The following is a 23,719-nucleotide window of genomic DNA, read 5'->3' on the forward strand; positions in this document are numbered from 1 at the left end:
CATAGATTCTAAGGACAGAAGGAATCATTGCGATCACTTAGCCTGATCTCCTATATAAGACAGGCCATAGAATTTCCCCAAAATAATTCTTAGAGTAATTTCCTTTCAGAAAAAATCCAGTCTTGATATAAAAATTATAAGTGGTGGAGAATCTACCACAACCCTTGGGAAATTGTTCCAGTTTTTATTTACCCTCACTGTTTAAAATTTATGCCTTATTTGCGGTCTGAATTTGTCTAGGTTCAACTTCTGGCCATTGGATCGTGTTATACTTTTCTCTGCTAAACTGCAGTGACTACTTTGAAATATTTGTTCCCCATGCAGATACTTATAGACTGTAATCCAGTCAACCCTTTACCTCTTCTTTGGTTAAGCTAAATAAATTGAGCTTTTTGAGTCTGTCAATATACAGCATATTTTCTAATCCTTTAATCATTCTCATGGCTCTTTTCTGATCTATTCCAGTTTTTCAACATCCTTCTTGAATTACAGATTCATTAATTTCAAGACACATCGTGGCTTATTGCTTTTTTGATGGGCTGTATGGGATAGTCTGTCCAGTTGTCACTCAGATGCAGGATCACAAGAACACTTGGAGCCTTCTTCTGCCAACTATAGATAAGTTTTTAAAGTGATTGTCTGCAGAGATTCTGCTCTGGGTGCATATGTGCCTCGTGTACTAGATCAGATGCTTATGAATAACAGTGTCTTTTTACCCACTTTGTGGTCCTGACCCACATGTTTGAGAACTGCTGGCTGAGAGCATAAAGGATGGAGCATTCTCAACCAACACTCAGTTCTGTTTTTGCAACTGTGGCTCTAATATGGAACCCCTGCAGCGTCTGCATCCCTTGCTCTCAGGCCCTCTCAGAGGTCCAGAGAAGCCTGGGCCACTTCCAGCTTTTGAGACCCCTAGCCATAATAAAAATAAAAGATGATGACACATGAAAACAAAATAAGGCACCAAAAAAAGAGTGAGACATAATTTGAATATTTTTTTATTTAACAGATGCTTTTCTAGACTTTTTCTGTGCAAATGCACTAATTATTGAGGAAAAATCTAGCTTTCGTGCAACGTCACAGTTGATATTAAGCATGGCAAGCCCATTCAAACGCTCTTATCCAACAGTTTAATGGTGATAGTTCTTTGCCCACTTCAGCACGTTGAAGGTGCGTTCACCGGAAGCCACTGATGCAGGCAAACTGACAAAAATACGCAATCCAATTGTGATATTAAGAAACACCCCAGAGAGTCCAAGTTCAAGTATTTATTGAAGCAATTTCTTTGGCTTGCCATCCAATTTAAAGTTTGTGGAGTATATTCATTTGAGGAAGATGACCTCATCACTTCGTTCTTTTGAGATTTCTTGTACTGTTGCTGAAATTGTTCAGCTGTAGAAAGTAGATCTTCATTACTCAGTCTGTTGAACTGCCAAAGAAACCCCAAAAGGGTACAAATTAGTCGCAATGACTCAAATTCATAGATTCTAGGACTGGAAGGAACCTCAAGAGGTCATCGAGTCCAGTCCCCTGCCCTCATGGCAGGACCAAATACTGTCTAGACCATCCCGCATAGACATTTATCTAACCTACTATTAAATATCTCCAGAGATGGAGATTCCGCAGCCTCCCTAGGCAAATTATTCCAGTGTTTTAACCACCCTGACAGTTAGAAACTTTTTCCTAATGTCCAACCTAAACCTCCCTTGCTGCAGTTTAAGCCCACTGCTGCTTATTCTATCCTTAGAGGCTAAGGTGAACAAGTTTTCTCCCTCCTCCTGATGACACCCTTTTAGATACCTGAAAACTGCTATCATGTGCCTCTGCAGTCTTCTCTCTTTCCAGACTAAACAAAAACCAATTCTTTCAAGTTACCTTCAAGGTCATGTTTTTAAGACGCTTAAATCTTCTTGTTGCTTCTCCCTGGACACACTCTCCAATATTCTCCGCACATCCTTTCCTTGAAATGCGGTGCACACAGAACTGGACGCAGTACTCCAGTTGAGGGCTAACAGGCAGAGTAAAGAGCGGAAAAGAAGAACTTTCGTGTCTTGTCACAAGCCTGTTTATGCATCTCAGAATCGCCCGTTTCCTTTTTTTGCATCACATATGGTGACATCAGTATTTAGCTTGTGGTCGCTATAACCCCTAGACCTTCTACAGTACTACTTCTAGACAGTCTCTTCCCTTTATATAAATGAACACACTGATTTATCCTTTAAGTGGAGGGAGCACTTTGCATTTGGTCTTTGTTACTTCAATCCTGTTTAGCCTCGACCAATTTCTCCAGATTTGTTCATGATCAATTTTGAATTTTGACCTGTCCTTCAAAGCAGTTGCATATCCCTCCCAGATTTGGTATCGTCTGCAAACTTAATAAGCGTACTTTCTATGCCATTATCTAAGTCATTGATGAAGATATTGAACAGATCCGGTTGCAAAACAGACCCCTGCAGAACCCCACTTGTTATACCTTTCCAGCAGGATTGGGAACCATGAATAACTAATATCTAATTCAGTTTTAATGGTTCTATTCATTCTTTCCACTTGCCCCGCTGATTCAGGATGATAAGCCATGTGAAATGTCTGATGGATATCCAGCAGTGTGTCCCTTAACCTCTGATCCAACAAATCCACTACCACTGTCTGACTCCATTATCTTAGAAACCACCAACCCCCTTCCTCCAAGCCAACTAATCAAATTATACACCAGTTGTTTAACTCTTGCCAATGCAATCATATTTTTTAGTTGAGAATGCCTCTACCCAGTGTGAGAATGAGTCTTATACTGCCTAGCGCACTCCTGGACAATGCAAGCTCATATAAAGTCCATCATTTTATGAATAGAAAATGATGCACACAAATCCTATTATCTCAAATAGAGTTTCCCAAACACTTCAGCCTAAGCATACTGGTTTAGCTAAAACAATAAAACAAATTTATTAATGACAGAAAGATTTTAAGTAATTACAAGTAATGAGGCATAAAGTCAGAATTAGTTATGAGAAAATAAAAGATAAAATGCAATTAATGTCCAGCTTAACAAGCTAAATGAACACAAAGCAAAGGTCTTTTCTCACAGCTTCAGCAGTCTTACTGGCTGGATTTCTTTTGGCCAGGACCCCTCCCCCAGTTCAGTGTTACTTTCCTTCTTTTTAAGTTATCTGAGCACAATGCAATACAGTGGCTTATGTTTAAGGCTGTGACTTTCAGTGATCTCCATGACTTCTACAGCAGCTGGTGCGGCTGATTTCAGGGCCACCCGAACTACTGGCCCCACGGCCAGCCACACCAGCTGCTGCTGGAGCAATATGGGGCCAGCTTCACCGGCCACTGCTCAGGAGGCCCAGGGCTAGCTGGCTCTGGGGGCCACCTGACCAGTGGCCGGTGCTGCTGGTCCCGTGGACCATCCAAACAGTAGTCCTGGTAGTGGCCCTGGGAAGCTCCCGAGCAGCGGTCCTGGGGGCTGTCCCAGAGCCAACTGCACCAGCCACTGCTCAGGCAGCCCCGGGCAGCTGGCTCCAGGGACTGCGCAAGCAGTGGCTGGTGCGGTTGGTCCCAGGGGTGGCCCCAGGAGCAGTCCTGGAGGTGGCTCTGGGAGCATCTGAGCAACGGTCCCGGGTGCTGTCTCATGGCCAGCTGCACCAGCCACTGCTTGGGTGGCTCCAGGGACTGCTGGAACAGTGGCTGGTGTGACTGGCTCCAGGGAGCGCCTGAGCAGTGGTCCTGGGGGTGCCCTGGGGACCAACCGAGCAGCAGTGGTCCCGGGGTGCCTGGAAGCTGTTGGAAGAGCGATCCCTGGGAGCAGTGGTCGGGGGCAGTCAACCCCCAGCACTGGAGTTAGGCCCCCCTCTAGCAGGTCCTGCCCCAGCAATGGTGCCCCAGAAGTAGAGATTTAGTGAGGGCTATTTTTGGTAAAAGCCATGGACAGGTCACGGGCAATAAATTAAAAATTCACAGCTCGTGACCTGTCCATGGCTTTTACCAAAAATACCCATGACTAAATCTTAGCCTTACTTATGTTGCAATACCAGATCTGATTTTAAGATTTGGACCTTGATCTTCTACACCCTAAATATCTTGAAAATCACTTCTCTGTTTTACCAGGACCTTACCAAGGTAGGTGTGTCCCTCAGGAACTCTGAACTCTAGAAGTAACAGTGACAGAGAAAGGCAATAGGTCTTTTAGAAGATGAGCCATGGTTGTGGCAGTTCCCTCCACAAATATTAGAATGACCAAAGGTCTTACCTCCTTCAGAGCAAACTAAATCCTATCTGTATACATTAGATTTCTCATGACAACTTCCCTAAAGAGGTAAAACCAGACTTATTTTCTCAGTGGGGACATTAGTTGTTCAGATTATTTACTTTCTGTAATCTTTGTTGTCTTCAGATACTACAGTAACAGACATTAAATTTGATAGGAAGAAATAAGAGATAAAGGGAGAGCTGATTGAAAGCTGTGATACTGGATGGGGATACAGAACTCTTTTAGTAATGAAAATGAGATCACACTTACAGTAGCAGCTAGTATTCTGTATCTTCACTTATTTTAAATTAAAGTCTGGAAATATGTAAGAGAATGGGAGAAAATACAGGAAAGAGAGGCAAACATGACCACAGAATCTGAGGTGTCAGCTGTGACCCTGCACTAAAAGAACTTGAATCAGTGGGATGGAGCCACTAATAACTGGGGTGGGATTTGGTAATGTTGAATATAGAGGAGCTCAACCAAGAGAGACCTAGCAGATGAGTCCGTGCTCAGGAGGAAGATTAAAACTAGAGGTAATTTAGTTTGGCTAATATATTTAGGCAAATGTAAAGTACACAGTGACCAGGAGAATAGAAATTAATGGGTAAGAGGATGTTTATAAGAGTGATTTTCACAAAAAATTTTTTTTAAACACTTTCAAAGACTTTTGGGTTCAGTATTTCTGCTCACTTTTTCATGTGAAGTAGCCTAAAAGCTGGAAGGGAAGCACTTCAAACCTGAGGCGAAACAGCAGCATCTTGTGGTACACACTGTCTTATAACACTGCACATCAGTGCCTCATACATAAATCATGCAATGGGAAAAGATGTGGCAGCAGCAACAGTGAACTTGCTCAGAAAATGAGCAGCTAATGTCCCCCAAGAAGAGAGTAAATGGAACACATCACTCAAATGATCCACTCCTGTCCTTTTTACATTTTCAGATGGATGGAGGCCTGCCTTAGTGAGGATTTACCTCCCACAACAGAGCTGGAGGAGGGGCTAAGGAATGGAGTCTATCTAGCCAAACTTGGAAACTTTTTCTCCCCCAAGGTGGTGTCTCTGAAGAAAATCTATGACAGGGAACAAACCAGATATAAGGTGAGACCTCTTGATTCTGGGAACTAGGATGGCTAGAGAGGTCTGAGATAGGAGGGAGACTTCAGGTCATATGGTTGTAGAGGAACTGTCAGTGAATGAGTGAGTAATAGATTGTGGCAAATTTAGACTGAAAAAATGTAAGTTAACTCTTCCTGAACTACAGAATATCAGATGAAGGAAGATCTCTAGTTTAGTCTGAGTTTGTGTGCATGTGAGAATCTGAGAAAACTGACCTTTTGTAAGCCTTAAATACAACTGGCTGTAGAAAGCTTTCATCGTAGTACCTAAGACATCAGATCCCTGGAAGAGTTTAGCTGTTGTAAATAGTGCTTATCAGATGCATGCCTTAGCAAAGTTCCCTAGTACTCTCAGTGGCTATGATGATTCATGTGCTTTTTTTCCCCCCTCCCCTCTTTATTTCAGGCAACTGGCCTCCATTTCCGTCATACTGATAATGTTATTCAGTGGTTGAATGCCATGGCTGAAATTGGACTCCCTAAGGTAATTTCTGCACTGCAACGCCAGGCTTTGAAAGTTGTGGAATGAATTTGCCAGCACACAGGATTCAATAAACTCTGCCTAGCTAATCCTTAGTTTCCTAGACTCGGTTTTCCTTTGAAATCCTGAAGTTCATTAAAATATTCCATTCCCATCCCTGTTTGTATGATTGGGAGGCAGTGAATGCCTGCTTTAGTACCATATGCTTAACACTCATCATTTTGGGTGAAATCTGCAGTACAAAATTTTTATTTTTCATTCTGTTGAGCAGCATGCCTGAGCTACTGTTTGGTCATGGCAATTTTTAGGAATCATCATAGGAAGATCATGGATAAAAGGAGCAAAAATTTTTGGAAGCAGTGGATTTTCCATTCTCTTGTGGAGCAGTGGTGGATTCTCTGTCTCTTGAAGTCTTCAAAATAAAGCCTTCTGGAAAGATGCTTTTAGTTAAACACAAATTATTGGCCTAATTACAGGGGTAACTGGGTGAAATTCCATGACCTGTGTTATACAAGAGGTCAGACTAAATGATCACCATGGTCCCTTCTGGCCTTAAAATCTATAAATCTTTGGGAACATTGTTCTGAAAGTCAAACCATGAACATTGATTTATACCCAAAACAACTTTTCCTCACACTTCTTTATGTGTAGCAGGAACAGTCCATGTGTTTAATCACATAAGGATCACTATTATATACCTTAGCCTGTTGTCTGCATTTAAAAAAAAATACTTGAAAATGTTATTTTTAGGATTTTGTAAAAATGTTCCATCCAATTCTCTCCTGACTTATCAGCTGTGCTATGCATGAACTCCTAGTGATCTAGAGGAGCAGATTGAGCAACAGGAGGTATAGGAATGGGCTCTGGGGGAGAGATGGTGCTCTGGAGGATGTTGGGTGAGAAGAGAGAGAATGTGAGGGACAGCTGGAGAAAATGGGACTTGGGTCAGGCATGAGGGCTTGAGTAAGGCTTTGAGGAAATGGAGGGAATGTAGCAGCAATATGTAAGGGTACTGGGGGAAGACTTTGCTGGGTGTGGGTAGAGAGGGGGGCTTATTGGAAGGCTATGTCAGAGCAGGGGACCTGAGATAGAGCCTAGTGTCTATGCATCAAGGCAGTGACACATCAAATGCTCCCCATTTCACACTGCCTAGAGCACCAAGGAACTGAGGCAGCAGAGTTGGGGGAGTGCAAGTGTGAAGCCTTTGTGCAGAGACACTTGTCATTTTGCAGGGGTACACAGCAGTAAGGAACACACACAGGCACATGTCCTTCCAAGAAAAGTAAGTGCTTTGTTAAAGATTACCCGGAAATAGTCAGCACTTCTGATTGTGAAAAATGTTTGTGGGTTATGACAAATAATCAGCTGAATATGAGCTCCCAGGGTAATGCTGTGGCTAAAAGAGCTAATGTGATGTTGGGATGCATTAACAGGGGAATCTCGAATAGGAGTAGAGAGACTTTTTTAGCTCTGTATTTGGCACTGGCATGACCACTTCTGGAATACTGTGTCCACTTCTGGTGCCCACAATTCAAGAAGAATGTTGGTACATTGGAGAGTGTTTAGAGAAGACCCACAAGAATGATTTAAAGGGTTAGAAAACATGCCTTGTAATGATAGATTCAAGGTGCTCAGTCTATTTAGCTTAGTAAAATAAATAGAAGTCTGAGAATTGATTTGATTTACAGTCTATAAGTATCTACAGGGAGAACAAGTATTTAATAATGGGCTCTTATCTAGCAGAGAGAGATCTAACATTCAATGGCTGGAAGTTGAAGCTAGATAAATTCAGACTGCAAATAAGGCATAAATTTTTTTTAACAGCAAGAGTAATTAACCATTGGAACAATTTGCCAAGGGTCGTGATGGTTTCTCTATTACTGACAATTTTTAAATCAAGGTTGGATGTGCTCACAGGAAGTCAGACTGTCATAATGGTCCCTTCTGGCCTTAGAATGTATGTAGTGACGCCTTCCATGTTAACCCTTTAAGGAGCCTGACTTTCAAATGAGCTCTGGATCCAAGAATGTGATAATAGGAGCTGCTGGGGATGAACAGTTAAAAATATGGCCCCCCAACGTTTGTTGGAAAATATGGCCCTACGTTTCTTGCAACACAGCACTGTCTTTACCACTCTCCTAGGCCACTCACACATAGTCCCCGTCTGCTCACCCAGTCCAAACAAAATCTTCTTCCCCAACCCTTGTGTAAATGTCTCTGCTCGTCTCTTGGCTCCCTCAGCATCTCCACCCAGATCTCCAGGTACACCACACAGTATCTCTGTGGGGAGCCAATGCGGGGTGGTCACGTAAAAGAGGCCCAGGGCTGAGCAGGGATGTGGATGTGAGAGTACATGTAAGGGAAGTGGGGAACAGGTTTGATGGTAGACGCATGGGAGAAATGTGGGGCTTCAGCTAGGAGTGGCCTCAGTAGGGTACAAAGTGGAGGGGAGACGTGTTGTGCTCCATGAGCTACCTATCTCATAACTGAGCTGGAGGAGTTTTAGGATTGTCAGAATCCTTCCTACTAGGATGGCTAGAGTAGGGTATTATTCTGATTTTTTTTGTTTTTATATTCAGATTTTCTACCCGGAAACTACTGACATCTATGATCGGAAGAACATGCCACGCTGCATCTATTGTATCCATGCACTCAGGTAATGTGTGTTAGGTAGGAGGCTGAATTGTGAGTGAATGAAGGCTACCTAGAAATCTGAAGTCTGTGGGGAATGCAAATGCATTCTGATTCAGAGTTGGTGGAGATAAATGTACTGTGGGCTTAAAGGAAAATCTGCAGCTTTCAGGAGTGGCATCTATGAAATGATGAATGCACTGATGTTTCTAGTGATAAGTGTTATGCATGTTTAAGAGTCAGTGAGATCACCAGCCATTGGAGGCAGCATATACATCTTGAGATTCCCAAGCCTTAGAGATGGGGTGTGAACAACTGTGAATCTCCTTCCTTGGGGATTGTGTGTGTATATGTGCATATTTGTGAATCATGGAATCATGAAGCAAGAAGTGTAATCAGAGCCTTTTGAAGGTGTGTGCAGTATAGAGTGCCCTACCCCAGAGAAGCGTATATAGTAGGTTCCACTTAATAGTGACCAAGATATAAGCAACTTACAGTTAATAGCAACATTTTGCTGGGAACCAATCCCACCTCATTGATTTTAATATGAATGGGATCTGGATATTGGCAACAGCATGCCACTTTTTCACAACATCTTTTGGAAGAAAAGTTCTACCTGCAGGCAGGTTTGTGGGGCTGTCATGCTAATAAAATATCACTGAATTGAAAATTAATCTTAGGAAAGATATGAACATACTGTGGGTGTTCAGAAGCATAAGTATGCACATGCCCTATTCTGTCTCATATGATACCTGTTTACTTCTATAATGGTTCTAGATTTTCACTGTTGTGTGCACTGTCTGAATCTATATCTAGATCTGCAGTGTGAGAGGCAGAAGGGGAAGTGACAACACTGTAATTTTCACCTGCTAATAGACTATGAATTTCAGTTTGTGTCTGGAGAGAATAGGTTCAGACTTGTTTGTTCAGCTGAGCATCAGGTAGAGAGTAAAGTGAGGCCAGCCTTCTGTGTGCAGCATGTTTATTTTTAGGGTAAGTCAGGGAGGCTTTTGGGGGCTTTGTGAAAAGCCATGTAAAGCTTATAAACCCTTTTAGAGGCTCAGAGGGATAATCTCTCACCTCTTGAGGTAACTAGAAAGATCCATTTGGCTGTGCTAGGTACTTCTGTCTTTGCTTCATTAGGGTGTGTTGAAGTGGATAGTTTTGCTGCTGCTACGTGCTCCAGAGAGACAGAACATTGCATTGCAGTAACTTAGTCCTTCTTGATAATTGAGTTTGGATGCAGGTTTCCAATCTGATTGCAGAAGAATATTTAGTGGGCTTCACATGAAGAACACTCCTTAAGACATTTTTGTATAAAGAGCATTGAGCCATATCAGTTTGGGTCTCCATCTTATGCTCACTCAGTTTCAGTCTTCAAGAAGGAGCTTGTTCTTTTGCTTTCTGATCCTTTGGCAAGGTGAAATCTGAGGAGGAAACATCAAGATAGATTGCAAATAGCTGAACATCAACAGAAGTTTCAGGCTGGTGTAGAATCAGATTGTATGTTGAAGTGAACCTGCTTTCAACCCAGTTCTCAACATTTACTATAACTTGTGGTCAGGAACACTTGGCACTGTGTGATGGCCAATTATGGAACTGTGTAGTGTATGCTCCTTTGACCAGCATGAAAGGGATTTGGGTCCTTGTTAGAGGTGAAGCTCCTCCTTACTCGCAGCTTCACGATAGCTGCTGCAGTTATTCTTTGAGTAGTTGGGCTCAGCTGGCAGATGTTCACATCTCCTTGTCAGTCTGATCCTCTTTGCCAGTGATGTGTAAATCAGAATCCAGATATTCAGAATGAGTCAGGTTTTTGCTGAAATATAAATAATGGGCAACATATAGGTCTCCAAGATTAAGGACTTGTCTACCCGCCAGATCGGCAGGTAGTGTTCGATGCACCGGGGATCAATTTATCACGTCTCCTCTGGACATGATAAATCGATCCGCTAATCGATGCCCGTACTCCACCTCGGCAGGAGGAGTAAGCGGCGTCAACCGGGGAGCCGCACCAGTCGACTTGCCGCCGTGAGGACGGCCAGGTAAGTCGAACTAAGATACTTTGACTTCAGCTACGTGAATAGCATAGCTGAAGTTGCGTATCTTAGTTCAAACCCCCCCCGCTAGTGTAGCCCAGGCCTCAGGAAAGTAAATCTGAATTAACTAGAAGTGTGAATTTAAAGTGGATAAACCAAAATTTCATTAAACCCTGGTGTTGACACTTGTATTCAGAATTAGAGTGGCCTTAATTCAATTTATCTTACTTCACTTTGCAATCCCAACCCTATAGGCACCAGCACACCTTGCAAGTTACCTAGTGCAGTAAAGAATATACAAACGTTCCTTACCACCCTAGGTAGCTGCATGTTGTGTTTGTGCCTGTAGGGTTGGGCTGGCTCTGTGCTGTTAACCAACAGAGTAAAGCAAATCTTTGGTAGGAAGTTACCCAGATGTGCAACCAGATGTCTGCTGATCAGAAGGGAACTTTTAAATATGGATCTTTCTTTCTGGGGAGGGGTATATTGTTTTTTCATGGCGACATTCCTTCATACACAAATGTTTCACTGGGAGAATCAATCACCTCACAATTGAAAAGGCAGGTTTGAACCATCTAGAAGTCTTTCCACTGAGCTGAATGTTTCCCGGTATCTATCTCTTCCTTAATTTACTTGTGAGTGGGGTAAAGACCACAAGGAGTAATTAGTGCTAATTATTCCTGTGTTATGTTTCCTAGTCTGTACCTGTTTAAACTGGGACTGGCCCCTCAGATTCAAGATTTATACGGGAAGGTGGACTTCACAGGTATGGAGATTTCTTGCTTCTCTGAGATTTGAATGTTTATCAATTTGTATGCCCTGTTCACTTACTCCAGTAGAGGCTGTGCATAATGGACAAAGGGGATTAATGCCCAAAGGCAGCCAGGGCTGTAACTTCATTTGTGTTTAGTAGATGGGGGATTCCTCCCATAACTAGCTGGGGAAGGAGACTCTAGAATTTTAGGAGGAAGTTTTATTCTGAATTCTTCAGTTATTGGCTCTGTTAACAGTAGTATGTCTCCATTATCTCTCCCTCCCCTTCCCTTGACTTTAGTCATTTTCCTTCCAGAGCACCAGCTGCAGAAGAAAACAAGCTTTGTAGGATGTTGTGTATATACTTCCCTTGCCCTGCTGGCAGCCATACTTTGAGACATACAGGGATCACGTAATCTGTTTCAAACCATTGTCACTAGGAGCACAAAACTATGTAGTGAGAGAGACTTCTGTGAGGCCCTCTCATTTGAATGACTGGAATGAATATAGGAGAGTTTTGTCTCTTCTCAGACTGCATGCACAAAGTATTTGTGAAAGGGCGATTTGCAATCTATTGTAGCTATTCTCATTTTTCTGTGTCAATAGCTGATCTTAGGGCTGATTCTGAATGTTCTGCCCACATTACATCTTTTCCCTTTGTGTTTCAGAGGAGGAGATCAGTAACATGAGGAGTGAGTTGGAGAAGTATGGAATTCAGATGCCCGCCTTCAGCAAGATTGGAGGAATTTTAGCTAACGAACTCTCTGTGGATGAAGCAGCATGTAAGGGGAAATGGATTTTCATCCTCTGTGACCATTTAAATTGCCAGATTGGATAGAAAGCGCATGTTATAGTGCTGGCTCTCATAGTCCCTGTTGTTTAAGTCAACACAGACCTTCTATGGCCAAGACTTTTTTGTTAGAAAATCTGAATGTGATTTGGTCAAAATCAAACTCCAATACAGGAAATAAGGTACTACCTTTGTCAAAAATACAAAGTCTTACTTACAATTTATATACTGATAATTCTTGCAACAATGCCAAAGCTCTAATCAGCTGTTTTCTTCTTTACCATATAAGCCTTTAATTTATTACAGGACAGAGCATTCATCTTTGCAGTTAACAGGGAAGCTGTGATTTGTTTTTCAGTGCATGCTGCTGTTATTGCCATTAATGAAGCAATTGACCGCCAAATTCCAGTTGACACCCTGTTGGCAATGAAAAACTCCAATGCCATGTTGGTGAATCTTGATGAACTGCTGGCATCAATCTATCAGGACACGTTGTATCGGGCAAAGAAGGACAAGATGGAGAATGCCAAAAACAGGGTAAAAATCAGTGTTCCTTTCTAGTTACGAATTCATGTTCATTGTATTGAGTTCATTATGTCACCAGAGGAGATTGCTCATGGAATCCAGTGAAACCATATTATTCAGTCTTTTGTGCAAGATGTTTATCCTTAGTGAAATTCCATTGTAGTCTCCAGGGATTCATTTAATCTATTATGAGATGGAAGAAAACAGACATTAGAGCTTTACGTCTGATTTGTAGTTGAATCCCTTATACACAGATTCCCAAGGAATATGCATGGTGGAAGAACATAGAGGAGATGTCTTATTCTAGACATCAGTAAAGCTTGTCCTCCTTTTTTATAGAATTTTTGAGTCTTTCTAATGTGTATATATGTAACAAACCCACCATCCCACAAAGTTTGAACTATTTCTAGAACTTCACCTAGACTAAACTTGCTTAGTGAATCTCGTTCTCCAAGTCTACCTAGGCTGTGAGTAATCCTACTTTATCGAGGCTGATATTTACAGGCATTACACATCCAAGTCTAAACGCTATGGTCCCAAAAGCTTGCGAGCATATGGTATGTTACTTTGTAAATGAATCTGCTTAGAGAATTCTACTCAAACTATTTGTTGTCTGCTCTCTGCCATAGTGATAGGCAAATTAGCAATACTTAGATATGTGGCCTGTTCTGTAATATATCTATTTATTTGGTTTGGAACATTTCCAGTTTGAGAACCTTTATGTGTCTGCCTAACTGGATCTACTGTTCTAGGATTCCTTCTGCGTGTCCACACAGAGCTATTAAATGAAATCATCCAGTATTATGTATTGTGTATCCTTCTCTGTTTGCTGGAGATCTATACTGTGTGTGTGTGTACACCTAGGGATATTCACTTCTAGGACTCCCTTTTATGTGTGTGTAGTTGTTACTGACCTCTTGTGCAGTGGTTTAGAACTTCATGTAGCTATACATTAGTTATGTTCATTGCCCTTTCTGTTGGAAGACTGTAAGAGACTTGTAAACAGCACACTGCAAAGTCTGCTCTAGAGCTGCATTGATAATTTTGTTTCATTGTCAGACTGCCTCTGAGAATTCAGAGAGAGAGAGGGATGTGTACGAAGAGCTGCTGACTCAAGCTGAAATTCAGGGCAATGTCAACAAAGTCAACAGTAAGTTTCCCACTGAACTAATAGGCCTGGATAAAGAGTATTCAGACTTGTGTGGCTCCTTTATTCCCCCTTCCATCCCTGTACTTTGAACTAAGTGAGTAGCTCTCCTTGCTATATTTGTTCATAGTATTTCTCTATATCATGAACTCATCCTGCCCCATGTCCCTCCCCTGGCCCCTTAAAGTAGTGAAGGATCCCCATTAAACTCTGTGCCCAAGTATTACATACTATTTTCATCTCTTTTCTCTTGTTAACGTCCTCCTGAGTGATTTTGAAGTCTGACTTGGAGACTTCCAGGCCAAACCATCAGTCAGTAGTGTTCAGGAAGAGCTGCCTTTGAGGCCTCTGCTATAGAAGCCTAGTGATTGCTACATTTAGCTTTTGACCCTTACTTTACTTTGCTCTCTCCCTAGCACATTCAGCCCTATCAAAGATAGATCTGGCTTTGGAACAGGGAGATGCATTAGCATTATTTGAAGTTTTGACATCACCAGCCCTGGGACTCCGAGGATTACAGCGAGAAAATTCTGACTGGTATCTTAAGCAGCTCTTGAGTGACAGGCAGCAGAAACAGGAGGTATGGAAAAGCGTATGTAATATTTGTGAAAGTATTTATAATACCACAAACTATCATACATTAATTATGTAACGATCACAAAACTGCCATATGAGAATGTTACTTTGGAAATCTTTAAAAAGTATTTAAAAAGTATTTAAAAAATAAACTTAATATTCCAATAGCACATATGGAAGAGATACTGTGATTATGTGCTTGATGGTATGGTATAAAGGCTTTATCAGTGTGAGTTTGAAACGGTGGCATTACTCATGAATGGTAAATGTCACAACTTAAAGGCTGATATTTCAGGGTCTTCAAGGGCTGGAAGTGAATCCTAGGGACCCACTACAATTTTGGAGAACTCTTTTATATCCAGTAATTTAAAGTTTGCAGATTTCAAAGTAATCATATTTTTGTGTATGGAAAAGCAGTTCCTAATCCAAGACTGAATCTTGCTCATTCTGGATCTTGGACAGGTGTGATTATTGAGAGAGAGGGAGTCCACCTTTGGGAGTATGGAAAGGAAGTATTTTTGTGACGGGTTTGAACCTGCTCAGGGTCTGGAACATTATTGTAGTGAACAGAGTGCATGATAAATGTATTTATTACATAGCTGTAACCTCAGCTGTAACCTCAGCATAGGAGAAGAGTGCATATAAAATGTGTGTGTGTATATAACTATAATAATATGTATGTATACACTTAAATGTAAAATATAGATAAATACATAATGAATATATATGTATGTATGTAATGTTTTATGCTCTTACTTTATTATGTTCAGTGCTCAAGTACTTTATTGTAAATACCTATGATACAGATAAGCATATAATATTTTTTCCTTATAGATAATTTAAAGATTATTTTCTTAGTTTAAGCTTAACTTTCAGTGAATTTTGCATGTATATTGTATATGAATGCTGTTTATAGAATGCATTCGTGTAGATTTCTAAACTTAGTAGAATCTCAAAGTATACTAGTTTATGTAATATTTGTATGCATATTATTACGGTGGACTGTAATGATGGAGGGGATGATTATTACTATGGTATATTTTTAATAATTTGTCTTTGACAAGATCTAACATGGTAAAGAAGTAGGATACCAAGTACATTCAGAGCCAGGAATAAAGGCAACAATTCAGTTCATACAACTGAGAATAAAGCTCTGACATTTTTGAAGTCCATGAGCAGACAAACATTAAGAAAATAAAGATCATTATTACATTTCATAATTCTGGTTGAGTCCATTGGCAACCCTCCTAAAATTGTTGAACTGTCATAGGTCTAATGGCGGGTCAACACATTTTCTTGAAGATTGATTTGTTCATAATGCTCTTCACTATAGCATGTGAGTGTCCCATAGACATTAACTTATTCTCTGCCTTTGGGAGGTAGGAAAGTATTATCCCAATTTTACAGAGTAAGCACTGGGTGATTTCTTGTTGGCATCCCAGCAGAAGTAGACTTTGAGGAGGGATTTGAAGGAGGACAGGGTAGTAACCTTTCAGATCTGCTCATTGAAATCATGGAATTTCATGCATAAAGGGGCATTATGAAAGAAAGAGCAAGTAATATGTTTCTGGGAAGAGGAGACAAGTGGGCAATCAAGTCTGCCACCATTGGTGAAGTGGAGAGAGAGGAGAAGTGTTTTAAGAATGCATGTCTTTGTGAGAGTGAGAGATATTTTCCCCCAGGATAGTCTTCTTTTCCACTTGTCCCTTCCACGTGGAACTCTTGTGGTTCAGGCTGTTGTGTCATGGAGAAGGTAGCTGGTTGCACAGAATTGTGCTCTAGATCCCAGGGGACTGTTGCTAGCTTTAATTCCAATAAAGGGTTCACCATCCACAGCTGCTGTTCTTGGTGTTTTGGACTAACAGACCTGGATGGGCAGAGGGCTTGTTGACCTGTGAAAGGAGAGACTGCCTTGGCAGAGTTTGTTGTTCAGGGCCTCCAGGAGATTCTAGTGTTGAATAGCTTCCCAAAATTTATGAAAGAACCTCTTAGTAGAGACTTCTTTGCAGATACTGAAGGAAACAGAGGTTATGTCTACAGTGCAGAGACTGTACTAGCATAGCTATGTCAGAATAGTTATGCTGGCATAACCTCATAATGTGGATACAGCTACACAGATGGAACAGGTTTCTCCATTGGTGTAGAAACGTAACCTTCCTGAACAACACTAGCTACAGTGATGGAAGCATTCTTCCACTGACATAGCTCCATGTACACTGGAGTTAGGTTGTCTTAGCTGTGTTGGTCAGGGGTGCATTTTTTTCTCACCCCTGACCAACATAGTTATGTTGACCTAACTTTTAAGTGTAGACCAAGCCTGAGACTGCTCCATGTTCTTTCTGTCCTATGTCTGTCTCACAGATCTCTTGTCCCAAGGAAGGAAAGGAAATACTTCTTGTTACAGAGTGGGCTTGCCTTCTAAGACAGTGGGCCTACCTGTTCCTAATGATCTGCCTCCTCACATGATGGGGTTTTGAAACTTTCTATACAAGAGAAGAGCCTGCTTAGCTTGGTAGGGGAAGAGACCTCCAAGAAAACTAGGATCAGTGAGAGACATGTAGAAGAGTTTTCCTGCTCCCGACAATAGAGCCAGATGGAGGCAAAGAGTGCTAGGAGGCTCTCTGAAATGGGCCAAAGGAAAAAGAGACAGGCACAAACACAAAGAGCCAAGTAAGAGGCTGTGGAAAAGGCCTACAAGCGGGTGGAGATAAAAAGTGGTTGAGGGAGTTTAAGCAAGGGGTCTGAGAAGGTGAACCATTTTAGTTCAGAAAAGGGCAACTAAAATGATTAGAGGTTTGGAACGGGTCCCATATAAGGAGAGATTGAAGAGGCTGGGACTTTTCAGCTTGGAAAAGAGGAGACTAAGCGGGGATATGATAGAGGTCTATAAAATCATGAGTGGTGTGGAGAAAGTGAATAAGGAAAAGTTATTTACTTGTTCCCATAATATAAGAACTAGAGGCCACCAAATGAAATTAATGGGCAGTAGGTTTAAAACAAATAAAAGGAAGTAGTTCTTCACAGAGCACACAGCTTGTGAAACTCTTTACCTGAGGAGGTTGTGAAGGCTAGTACTATAACAGGGGTTAAAAGAGAACTAGATAACTTCATGGAGGTTAAGTCCATAAATGGCTATTAGCCAGGATGGGTAAGGAATGGTGTCCCTAGCCTCTGTTTTTTCCCCTCACTGCTCCGCTGGCAGCACTCTTTTTCCTCCCCCCCCCCCCTTGCTCTTGCTGCTCCGCCAGCAGCACTTGGCTTCCTCCCCACCTTCGCTGCTTCCATGTGTCCCGATATTTTCTCCCTCTCATCTGGTCACCCTACCCTACGATGGAGGGGACCTTAAGTTCAGTTCTGCGAGGGGAAAGGGGCTTGGGTCAGCTCTGCATGGGGAATGGGGCTCAGATAAGCCCCATGCAGTGTCCTGTTTTCTCTTTGGGAGCTATAGTCACCCTAGATATAATCAAAGAAAGAGAACTATTTTTGAAAGCTTCTGTCTGGAATTAATTATTCCCATTTGCAAAAATGGGGACTCTGAGAAATTAAAGGATTTGCCCAAGGCTTCACAGCAAGTTAATGGCGAAGATCTAGATGGAGATTTACCTGGCTCTTAGCCCTATGTTCAATTTTCTAGACCTACTTGGCACCTACAGTCTCATAGAAGGCATCAGACTTAAGCCAACCTTGTGTCTTTCACCACATGCACTGTAAGTATCTGGTTTGTTATTTCTCTCTCCTACATCTGTAGAATTCTGACTGTTTGCAGAGGATCATGCCTGGGTAGAATTTCACAGGGAGAAGCTGCTGTTTGTGGTGGTGTTGTGTTTGAATAAAGTCACGGGGGTCAATATTTTTTTTCCTTGTATGTGATTTATTTTTCTACAGGCTGGCTTGGCAGGCCCCCTGCAGAAGGAGGAGTTGCAGTCTGGGGTGGACGCTGCTAACAGTGCAGCACAACAGTACCAGCGAAGTAAGGAGCCTTTCAGCAGAGTTTATAGCTGAGGAATTGGTGGAGGTGATTAGAGGGTTGAGGCAATATATCATTTATACCCTTGTTGGAACACCAACATCAGCTCTTGCGGTTCTTTGTGACTTCCCTGTAAACAGCTCAGGGCTAGCGAGAAGCTTGCAGAAAGCCAGCATCTGTGATTCTTTTCAGTCTCCCCAGAATAGCCCTTGTAACCCAGGTTATAATATAGGTTATTCTTTAACCTATACATTTTAAAAATACACTTAGGAAACTTGTGTCCACAGTAGGTGACTTCTGTACTTCAAAGCATATACCTATCTCTGGGTCCTGGGTCTGTGAAGGAAATCCTGGTAGCTCCATGGGGGACAGTCAGAAATTATCTGGTGATCCTCATTGTGGATGCAATAACTCTGGTTCCTTGCAACTCTGGCTGCTTTCAAGTATCAGATTAGGAGACAATTAATTGCAGGTGTAAACTCTAATTCTCTAAAGAGATGTTGCCCTTCTGAAAATTTACTCTGAAACTAGGTTAGTTTATTTTATTTTCCTGATACAAAGGCTGTTGCTGGAATTGACTGATATAAAATGATTGAAAACTACCTTAGAATAATGGATTTCAAGGTCAGAAGAGACCACTGAGATCTGTCTGACCTCCTGCATAACTCAGGCCAGATAATTTCACCCAGTAATTCACACAGTGGAGGGAGTGTATTCTTGCCATCTCACTTAGGTTTCCTCATGTGTGACATTTCACCTAGAGTGCCCACAGATCAAAAGCCCTTTCCACAGTGGGTTGGTAAAAATGCCCTTATAACAGAGGTACAAGCTCTCTTCCCTCCTAACCTCTTGTGCCTTCTTTCCCTTTAATCTCCAGGGCTGGGAGCAGTGGCAAGGATTAATTCTGCAATCCAAATTGGTATTGCCGAGAAGACTGTGGCAGAACTTTTGAATCCAGAGGCTCAGTTACCACAGGTTTATCCATTTGCAGCAGATCTTTACCAGAGGGAGCTGGCAACTCTGCAGCAACAGAGCCCTGAAGTAAGTAATAGATTCTTTCCTGTTCTTGGAAAACAATCTGACGATTCCCAGCGGTATCCATCATGCTTAGCTCTTCATTCCACACAGAATCCAGAAAGTAACTGTTTTGTGAATTCTTGAAACTATGGTGCAGTCAAAAGTTTGTGTAATTTACTATTTAATTGATGAATTAAACAATAATAAATCACTAGGATTACCCAAGCGTACTGAAGGAATTCAGATATGAACTTGCAGATCTTCTAACTGTGGTACATACTCTAACTCTTAAGTCAGCTGCTGTACTAGATGACTGGAGAATAGCTATTGTGATGCCAGTTTTTACAACAGGCTTCAGAGGCGATCCTGGCAGTTACAGGACAGTAAGACTAACTTCAGTATCAGACAGATTGGTTGAAACTATGGTAAAGAACAGAATATCAGACACATAGATGAACATGATATGTTAGGGAAGAGTCAACATTACTTTTTTTAAAGGAAATCGTGCCTCACTGATCTATTAGCATTCTTTGAAGGTGTTAACAAACATATGGACAAGAGTGATCCAATGTACGTGAAATTTCAGAAAGCTTTGATGTGAACCCTTGCTAAAGGCTCTTAAGTGAAGTAAGCAGTCATGAGATGAGAGGGAAAGACTTCTCATGGATCAATAATTGGTTAAAACACATGAAACAAAGGGTAAGAATAAATGGTCAGTTTTCAGACTGGAGAGAGGTAAATACTGGGGCCTCCCAAGGATCTGTAGTGGGACCAGTGCTGTTAAACTTACTCATAACTTATCTGGAAAAAGGGGTGAATAGTGAGGTGGCAAAGTTTACAGATGATACAAAATTACTCAATGTAGTTAAGTCCAAAGCTGACTGTAAAGGATCTTCCAAAACTGGGTGATTGGGCAACAAAATGACAAATGAAATTCAGTGTTGATAAATGCAAAGTAATGCACACTGGAAAACCTAATCCCAATTATAAATATGAAATGATGGGGTCTAAATTAGTTATTACTGCTCAAGAAAGAGATCTTGAAGTCACTGTGGATAGTTCTCTGAAAACATCTGTTCTTCTTCGAGTGATGGTCCCTATATGGATTCCAAATATAGGTGTGCATGTGCACCATGTGCTGGAGCTGGAACAGTTTTGTAGTAGAGTCCATTGATCCACTCGTGCGTCATCCATGTGCTCCCATCTGAGGCTATAAGAGGATGTGTGGGTCAATGCCACTCCAGTTCCCTCTTACCACTGCACTCTACCATCGGCTCCACTCCTACCAGACCCATCCTCCGAATCTGGGTGCTCCTCAGAGCCGGATCCCTCCTTTTCACCTACCCAATCTTGGAGCCCGAATCCTAGGTGCTGACCACCCTATCCTCCAGCATATGACCCTACTGGTGAGCTGTGGTTCAGCTATCCCAGGAGCACATAGGCTTGGCCCTGCTGTCCTCCCTGGGACCTGTACCAGGACCACAGGGTTCTGCCATGGCATCTTACCAATTATTGCCTGCCCTTTTTGTGCCATCCTCTGTTTACAAAGAACCTGAGAAAGACACATTGTAGCCGGGACCACCTGTCCTTCCTGGAGCCTCATCATTGCCGGATGAAGTTCTGAGTACACCTTTTCTCTCCCCTCTTGACAACCAGAAGCAGTACCAAAACCGGCTTAAGCAAGTGGCTGCAGTCTTCAGCCTCACAGTGGAACAGGTCAAGGACCCATAAAACCAGCTCCTGGATATTCTGCAACTGCCAGGACCCTCCTGGCTGCATTCCCCATCCATGAGGCCATTCTGCAACCAGTGCAGTTGGTCAGGCATACACCAGCCTCCTGTACCCCTACTTCTGTGCATGTAGAGAGGCCATACTTTGTCCCATCTAAGGGCATGGACTTCTTTTTCACCCACTTACCACCCAACTTGCTGGTAGATCACGTGATGACCAAATGTACTCGCCAACAACATCTCAAGTCCACTCCTCTGGACAGGGTGGCAAGAAAGCTGGACCTTTTGGTAGAAAAGTCTACTCTTCTATGGGACTCCAGTTCCATATTGCCAGCTACCAGGCCCTGTGTGCGAAATACTACTTTCTCAGCTACTCCAGGTTCTTGAAGATTTATGCTCTTCCACTGCCAGACAAGCAACAAGATTTCCAGACGCTGCTGGATGAAGGGAAACTTATCACCAAGGTGAGTCTCCAGGCGGCCATGGATCCCTTCAACACCATATCACACTCACTGGCGACAGGCGTCGTACTTCAATGAGACTCTTGGATACAATAGTCTGGGTTCCCTAAGAAGGTCCATACCACTCTTGAGTATCTCCCCTTTGACAACCAAAAGCTTTTTGAGCGACAAAACAGATGAATCCCTCCAGTCCCTCAAGGATTCTTGTGCCAAATGCTGCACACTCACATATCCTTGCCCTCTAGAGTCATAGCTCACTCCACAGGGGCGCACGCCACCAAATTGGCCTGCCTAAAGGATGAACCCTTGCAGGACATTGGCCGGCTGGCTGGCCATGTGGCACCCTGTCCAGATCTTTACTGCTCACTATGCCATCACCCCAGCAGTGGAACTGTCCTACAGACTAATTTCTCGTGAGTCCTCACACCCACTTCCATGCTGAGCACCGCTTGCTAAGTATCCACATTTGGAATCCATATAGGGACCATCACTCGAAGAAGAAGAGGAACTTACTTACCTATAACTGGAGGTTCTTCGAGATTTGAAATCCAAATCCTGCGCTCCATCCCCTCTGCTGTGGACATTGCTTAGTGGTTAGAGGGATGTGGGAGTGGCATCGACCCACATGGCCTCTTGTAGCATCAGATGCATACACAAGGACAATGCATGTGTGGGTCAAAGAGCGCTACTACAAAACTGTTCTGGCCCAGCGCAAGGCATGCATGTGCATCCACGTTTAGAATCCAAACAGGGACTGCACATCAAAGAACCTGCAATTACAGGAAAGTAATCTACTCAGTGTGCAACGACAGTCAAAAAGATAACCGAATGTTATGAACCATTAGGAAAGGGATAGATAATATGAGAGTCAATGTAATGCCACTGTATAAATCCACGGTACCCCAGTACCTCAAATAGTGCATGGTTCTGATGGTTTCATCTAAAAAAGATGTATTAGAAATGGAAAATATACAGAGAATGGCAACAAAAATTATTTAGGGGTATGGAACAGCTTCCATATGAGGAGAAATTAAGAAGACTGAGACTGTTCAACTTTGAAAAGAGACAACTAAGAGGGCTTATGATAGAAGTCTATAAAATCATGAACAGTGTGGAGACAGTGAATATGGAAATGTTATTTACCCCTTCAGATAACACATGAACTAGGAGTCACCCAGTAAAATTATTAGGCAGCAGGTTTAAAACAAACAAAAGGAAGTACTTCTTCACACAAAGCACATTCAACCTGTGGAACTCATTGCCAGGGGATTTTGTGAAGGCCAAAAGTATAACTGGGTTCAAGAAAGAATTAGAGAAGTTTATGGAGGATAGGTCCATCAGTGGCTATTAGCTAAGATGGTTAGGGACGCAAACCCATGCTCTGGGTGTCCCTAAGCCTCTGACTGCCGGATGCTGGTATTGGATGACAGGAGATGGATTACTTGATGATTGCCCAGTTCTATTCATTCCTTTTGAAGCATCTGGCATTGGCCACTGTCAGAAGACAGGATGCTGGGCTAGATGGGCCATTGATCTGACCCAAAATGGTGGTGGTTATGTTTTTAATCTGTAAATCAGGGATGTATTCTCTGAGCTGCATGGAGCTGTTGATTCTAATTTTTTACATCACTTGCTCTGCCTGCTTGGTTTCACTTGTGATTCTTTTACTCTTTCTTGTACCACATACTTTAGTTTACGATTGCTGTGTTGTTTCCTTGACGTCCTCATTTACTCACTCACTGCAGTTACTGTAACTACTGCCACATTCTGTGCGCCTCACATGGTATAAATTTGTGAAGGATGTGTGATCCTCATTGTCCTCTTTGCGTGCAGGGTAACCTCACCCATCCAGAGCTGTCAGTTGCGGTGGAGATGCTGTCATCTGTGGCTCTGATTAACAGGGCTTTGGATTCAGGGGATGTGAACACAGTTTGGAAACAGCTGAGCAGTCCAGTCACAGGGCTCACTAACATTGAAGATGAGAACTCCCAGAGGTGGGTACATGTGACAGATGGATGTGGCCTCTCTCCGTGCACCCAATATTCCCTATATTATTATTATTATTTATTATTATTTATTATTATTCTCCTGATATTTCATTTTTTTTCTTTTACCCTTTAATGTTCTCTTTCCCCAAATTGTTGATCATGACATTTAGTCGCTGGTGCCCTTTTTGCCTGGTCCCATGAGCTTGCTCTCTTGCACACTGTATCTTATGTCACCCCTTCGTATTAAT

At 42.2% G+C, this 23,719-nt stretch overlaps 1 protein-coding gene across 3 annotated transcripts in view; it reads left to right on the top strand.

Annotated features, from left to right (window-relative positions):
• The window catches only part of LOC116818044 (ras GTPase-activating-like protein IQGAP1), a 122,799-nt gene that overhangs the window by 23,405 nt on the left and 75,675 nt on the right, over positions 1 to 23,719 (top strand). For all 3 annotated transcript variants that reach the window (XM_032768660.2, XM_032768658.2, XM_075069781.1), the window contains exons 3-13: positions 5,196 to 5,352; positions 5,776 to 5,853; positions 8,430 to 8,506; positions 11,216 to 11,283; positions 11,939 to 12,052; positions 12,419 to 12,597; positions 13,645 to 13,735; positions 14,149 to 14,312; positions 18,194 to 18,278; positions 19,153 to 19,316; positions 23,317 to 23,477. In XM_032768660.2, coding sequence (XP_032624551.1) covers positions 5,196 to 5,352; positions 5,776 to 5,853; positions 8,430 to 8,506; positions 11,216 to 11,283; positions 11,939 to 12,052; positions 12,419 to 12,597; positions 13,645 to 13,735; positions 14,149 to 14,312; positions 18,194 to 18,278; positions 19,153 to 19,316; positions 23,317 to 23,477 — 1,338 coding nt within the window. The remainder of the gene's footprint in view (positions 1 to 5,195; positions 5,353 to 5,775; positions 5,854 to 8,429; positions 8,507 to 11,215; positions 11,284 to 11,938; positions 12,053 to 12,418; positions 12,598 to 13,644; positions 13,736 to 14,148; positions 14,313 to 18,193; positions 18,279 to 19,152; positions 19,317 to 23,316; positions 23,478 to 23,719) is intronic.

Source organism: Chelonoidis abingdonii, chromosome 9, assembly GCF_003597395.2.
Source record: "Chelonoidis abingdonii isolate Lonesome George chromosome 9, CheloAbing_2.0, whole genome shotgun sequence".
In the NCBI taxonomy this organism is placed as follows: domain Eukaryota; kingdom Metazoa; phylum Chordata; order Testudines; family Testudinidae; genus Chelonoidis; species Chelonoidis abingdonii.